At 33.6% G+C, this 6,320-nt stretch overlaps 1 protein-coding gene across 1 annotated transcript; it reads right to left on the reverse strand.

The window, feature by feature from the left end:
- Positions 1-4,085: 4,085 nt before the first annotated feature.
- LOC107623935 (Ribosomal protein L34e superfamily protein) lies at positions 4,086-5,535 on the reverse strand. The gene has a single exon (XM_016326343.3). It carries the CDS (start codon positions 5,073-5,075, stop codon positions 4,338-4,340), a length of 738 nt encoding a protein of 245 aa, XP_016181829.1. The 5' UTR covers positions 5,076-5,535; the 3' UTR covers positions 4,086-4,337.
- Between the last annotated feature and the right edge of the window lie 785 nt (positions 5,536-6,320).

Genomic DNA, 6,320 nt, shown 5'->3' on the forward strand with positions numbered 1-6,320 from the left:
CTAAAATTTCTTCTAACAGTTCCACTTAACGTTATCATCAACAGTATTCGCAGATGATCATCGTCTACCAACTCAACTAGAAACACGAATAATTCCAACAGATGATTATTTGTCCATCAATTGTGCCAGGACCTTATAAGATGTACGTCCTCGTTGTCACGTAACCGATACCTAATTCAAAACAACAGAAATATTTCTCAAAACCGTGGTCTAATAAACATAATAACATAGGAACAAAGACAATTGTAATATACCTTTTATAAAACAAATTGTCATCTACTTCGGTTGGATATCTGTAGTAAATTTTTTTCACTCTTTTCGTGTGTTGCTGTCCAACGGAATGTAATATCAAATTCTTTAACGCTGTTAGATTGTTGACTTCTGGTGTCATGTACGTAATTATTGGTTGTCCAGACTTAAAAACGATAGAACCTTCTTCATCATACACTATTTCACCAACATAATGAATGAATAACAACGGATTTATTGACATTGTAGAAAAAAAATGTCAAGATGAAAACCAAAGAGAAGAATAGAATTGTGGTATTTAGCTCCGTTCTCCAGCAGCCATGCTTTTATTTGGGAAACTCAAGGTGAAGTTCGTCGGAGGTGCGGCAAACTCTATTGAAATAGTGGAGTTCGCCGGGGGTTGTGGCGAACTTACCCTTAATGCAAAAAAAACATATCTCTAAAATTAAAATTCAAATAATTAATTTTTGGAAATAATTTTTTTTTATTTATTTCAAAAAAAAAAAAATTCCAGACCCACCATATGCAGGTATAACATCTTTTAGCCTCATCTTGAAGTATAACTTTAAAATTATTTTTATATTAAAATTCTTTTACCTTAATATATATATATATATAACTGTTATTTATTTGAATTTTTGTAATAAAGGACAAAAAATGGCTAATTTTAATGGATTATGAATACCTAATTGAATTGGTCTTGAACGTGATACTGTACTTAAAAAACCAATATAATTGTAGTGATCAGAATTTATAATTACCTAGTTGAAGGCCTTTGCATTTTAAAATTATACGTCGACATTTTGTATTTGATAAATAAATAAATTTATGAGCTTAGACTTGTCTTTTAAAACTAATAAGTGATTTTAAAATCACCTTTCAAAGATTTTTCGAAACTCAATTGTACCTTTCAAAGTTGAAAACTTTATTTTACCTAATGTATTGGTTAATATAATATTTTGTTCTATTTTTGTCTAACATAATTATTTTAGAAATTTAAGAACAACTTTATCAAATACTATCATATAATTTTTAAAGTGCGAGACAGATAAGACTTTTAAAAAATACCAGCAACACCAAGACATTTTTAATCAAAGTTTTAATCTGATAAAATAAATGTTTAATTGTTTTAGTGATTTGTGGCCAAATGCACTCAACTTTGAGTTCTCAAATCTGCGTGTGACAAAATTTTCAAATTTTATGTATGCTTAGGAAAATGAAGACAATAGATAAGGATAGAAATTTCTCAGACTACATTTGGAGAAGAGATTGAGATTGAGAAATTAAATCTCTGTATTATATTTAGTGTAAAGCATATAAAATTGTGTTATATCTCAATATTATGTTTGATTTAAGATAAATACAGAGACTGCCAATGAATAATAGCTCAAATGGCATAGTCTCCCCATACTCACTCCTTTTTCACCCTCATTTTGGCACTGCACCCGTTCACCCTGACCCACACCTAGATATGCAAGATATCAATTGACCACTCTGACCACCACCGGGATTGCTCGTCGGAGATCGCCTGCTCTTTCTCGCGTTCATCCCTCTGTCGTGAGTCCTTCTTCCCACGACTAGAGCTGTTCATTAGCGCATCCCTTCCATTCCTTGTTTGGCGGCGGTAGCTCCTCTCTATCACCATCGTCTCCTCCTGCTTCCTTTCTCTCTCCTACCGCCTCAATTCTGTCTTCTGTTCTTCTCTTTTCTTTTCTGATTTTAAAATCTTCTTGTCTATGAGATTATTGAATCTGATTTTGAAATATGTTTAAATGATTGTTACTGCTCTTGGTATTATTGTTGTTGGTGGTGGTGGATCAATGATGACAAAGGTGTGGTGGCAAGTTTAGGGTTGGCAGAGGTGTGAAGAAGTGTTGGCAGTGGGGGATGGTAAGGGATAAACTTGAGATATGAAATTTTTAATGACGACATTTTAGGAAATAAATATTAATAAAATTTTTGTCTCCGTCTCCAAAATTTCAATTCCCTGTATCCTCACTTACTAGAAATACTGAAATTTTAATTCCAATCTTTGGCTAACAAGTCTCAGTCCCAGTATCCCATTCCAAACGCTACCTTAGAGCTACATCTTATAAACATTTAAAATCTCCACATGTGTTTTCACTTTCATATCCAAAAAGACTTGTCCACAATTTTTGTTGTCTAATAATTTTTTTTCCCGAACAGTCCCGTTTTCTAATGTTAAAAACTTAAAATTACTATCAACCACACTTAGGACTCATATTTAGCATTTTACTGTCCATGTAATTATATCCTAAAAAAATTTGCTTGCAAACACTACCATAGTGCTTGTGAAACATAATTGAATTAGACTTCTATCCAATCCACTCTGGTGCTCCATTTGTATGCAATAAGTTCTCCAAAAACATACATAATAAATAACATGATTACTAAAAATTTGACAGCTAAAACAAGCAGAACTGTGAATATGGTCTTGAATGTAATGCACTCAGAAAATGTGACATGAATCTTCTATGATAGGATGCAATCTAAACACAAAAAGATCTAGCTGATTAATGCTTGATTCTAAGTTCTCATTTTATATTCTAATGGATATTGAAAAGGAGATTTTTCTGTCTAAAAATTGAGAACTCCCAAACAACCTTTAACATATACCTAATCCCATAAGTGCTAGCTCTTGCAAGTTCAGGTTTTGGAGAAAATGGGAAGGAGTGTGATGCTAAGTCCAATTTATACTTTAAAGTTTTCTCTTACACTTTAACTCTAAAATCAAAATTCACAATATGGTAATATCACTCATCCACTTAAAAAATGATAAATTTATTTGCAAAAATGCCACAGGATATCTATAGAGTGCAATTAAGAACCAAGAGGATGAAACAGAAGAAATTTCATGAAGTATCTTAAATTCAGAAACTAAGACTATTATTCATCAAACCTATATATACTGATTGTAACTGACACAAGATGGGTTGCTTTGCAATAGGCTTAATTCTTAAAATTGAGGAGATTATAGATAATCTAAATTCAGAATGAAACAATCAAGTATTCAGATTATCATCAAATACAAACACAAATTCAGATCGAATAAAAAAAAATGTCCAATCTATTTATCCACTAAAAATGGATGAGGAAGAGATTCACTTGTACAATGACCTCACTTATAAACATTCATGAGTGCAAGTAAATGCTCTTCCACCAAAAACATGAAAAGTTATTAGCTAGTACCTTGTAGATACTAAACAACATATCACAATCAAGCATACGAAAATTCAAATCCTGTGAGTTTAAGGAAGACTTTGTGACTAGACAGAAATGTAAGCAAAGTGTATCTCATAGGGAGGAACAGAGGTAATGACCATGTTGCAGGGACAACAAAACAGTTTTGTTATATTTATGCAAAGAGTCAAAAACAATTAATCAAGATATATCCGTTTTCAAAAATTATTGGGAAAATAAAATCAGGGTATAATAAGAACATCATGACTCTAAAAAGTAACAATCCAAATATTAGTCCAATAAAATGGGCAAGGTGTAAGAAACAGCAAACTGCAAAAAGAGACGACGAGACATGAACATAAATTACCCCCAAAGCTATCACACTAAACCCTTCTCTAAACCTCCATATGAGAATCCAATTATGAAGCGAAACAATTCAAACAGAAAACCAGAGTTTATGGATGGATTACCTGTATAAAAAAGACAGTTCTGTACTTAAGCATTGAGCAATGCCCTTCATAACTCAAAATCCTGTGCAATCATTGCAAAAACAGCACATAACAATAACCAAAATCAAACAAAAGAATTAAGCTAGATGAACCACATAACAGTTCATAAAACTATAGAGAGGTATAAAAATAAAATAAATAGTTTCTTATATTCCCAGGTATATCCCACTGTGTATAACCCATAATTCCTTACAACTTATTGCCAAAAGGGGAGCTTATTTAAAGACATGTCCATCCCTAAAAAGAGTTCCTACTTAGAATGATCATATAGAAAATAATGTCTCCTCATCCATAAAAAGTAGCACTACTACAAATTTTCAGTATTCATTCTCAAATTTTAAATCCCTTCAGCCCTATAATTAAATCAATCCTTCTTTACTACTTCTTGATCTTCCGCGGATGCTTCTTCGGCCCGGGAACCTCCAACCTACCAACCGAGCAGCCGCACCTAGCCCGGAGAACAAGTACAGCCCTTCCATTGATTGGTGCCATCTTCTTAAGCTCAGCTTCCAGCTCCCTATGATGATCACGAGGAAGCTCGAATAGACCCTTCTTAATGCCGGCAGCACCGGCGCCACCTCCTCCTCCACCATCCTTGCTCACAGAACCCGAATTCTTGACACAATCTTCAGTCTCCAACTGAATATCAAACTCTGCAGCCTTCCTCAAACCCTTGCAATTGGGGTTTCCACACTTCCTGCTAGTGCAAGCCACAACACCCCAAGTTGCCAATGCAGCACACACAATACTCATCACTATTGCGATATAGATCGAAGGCGCCACCGAAAACTCCTCTTTCATCACACAAAATACCACTTTTGAAACCCTTATGGAGGTTATAATCACAAGCTCTATGTAAGGGAAGAACAAGTACAAGATTGCACTGATAACTGCGATGAAGATCACAACATCAACTATGGCCAATCGAGATCGGTCACAAGGTGGAATCTGAAGCGAATTGGCCGATGATGATGATGATGAAATTGGAACCCTCCGATTCCGATTAAGGTGGTTGCTGCTGTTGTTTGGCCTCGATTTTGAGCCAGAATCCGAGGAGCAAATCGAATTCGCCATGGTGGAGTTGCAGAGAGAGATTGAGTTATGGAAATAGACCATTTCAAAGCAGAGATTTAAAGAAAATAATGATAATCCAAAGAAGACCAAACAAAAACCTCCAAATTTCAGATCAAATTCAGCAGTTTCAGACCGAAATCGGATCCACCCAGCACGCTAAAATCTGAAAAGATTGAAACTTTGAAATGATAGCAATCGGAAAGATCCAAGATTTTAAGGTCCCCTTCAGATGGATCAAAATCTCAAAATACAAGAAAAGGGACCTCTTTTCTGTATTTTGAAGGCGAATTGAAGAAGAAGTGATGATCCAATCAGTAAAAGAGAGAAAAGGAAGAGATATTTTGAAGTGTTTGGGAAATGGGTTTTAGTAGATGCCGGCTTCAAAGGGTTGCATAACATCAAGAACAAGAAGAAGAGAGGACAAGGAAGCAGGAAGAAGAGGGAGTCATCATTCACTGCTTTATTATCATCATATCAAATATGAAATCACTAAATCAGCCAAAACATAATAATAACTTTTTTATTTTAATTAATAACATGAAAAGGGTAATATATGGAATAAGAAAATATATGACTGAGACACGTTTTGTGAGAGTGGCTCTGTGTATGATTGCCAAAGGGCGATGATGGGCTTCTTCTTGGATTTGCATCTCTTTTCGAACAATTTTCAAATCATGTGTGAATGATTTTGTGGGCCATATCTATGGGCTTGGCCCACCCCACTTATATCAAAAGTAAATAAATATAAAACTTAGACGAGTAGTTAGGTTATTCGTCAGCTTAAATAAGTGTTGGATAGACCCTTAAATGAAACTCAAATCGATGACGAATTAGCTTTTGATCTGTTGGATTGGGGATATTATGGACAACCAAAAAATAAATAGAGTTTATCGCTATTCGCTAAACCCTAAAATATTTTATATAATCGCCTAATTACATTCATTTTTTTAGATGACTATTTACGTAGTCGATATAAAAAATAGTTATATTTTTATTTATATATTGTTATATGATTGAAATATAATATAAAATTATTTTACGCTAACAGTGCATTAAAATTAAATTCAAATAAATATATCTAAAAGAATGTAAAATAACTCTCTAAAAAAATAGATATAATTTAATGATTCTATAAAATATTTCACACTATTTAGATCAAAAAATAAAGTTTTGCTTATAGAGCAAACTAATCTTTCTTATATCAAATTAAGTGTTTAATTTTAAACCACAAACCAACGCAAGTTGGCACATATGGATGAGAGTCGGAAAAGGATCCTCTCCAGTTTT

The sequence above is a fragment of the Arachis ipaensis genome, chromosome B10 (genome assembly GCF_059453495.1).
Source record: "Arachis ipaensis isolate K30076 ecotype BB chromosome B10, ASM5945349v1, whole genome shotgun sequence".
Taxonomy (NCBI): domain Eukaryota; kingdom Viridiplantae; phylum Streptophyta; class Magnoliopsida; order Fabales; family Fabaceae; genus Arachis; species Arachis ipaensis.

What these genes read in the sequence shown, in the direction of transcription:
- LOC107623935 (XM_016326343.3), bottom strand. Translation starts at nt 5,075, where the DNA reads ATGGTCTATTTCCATAACTCAATCTCTCTCTGCAACTCCACCATGGCG.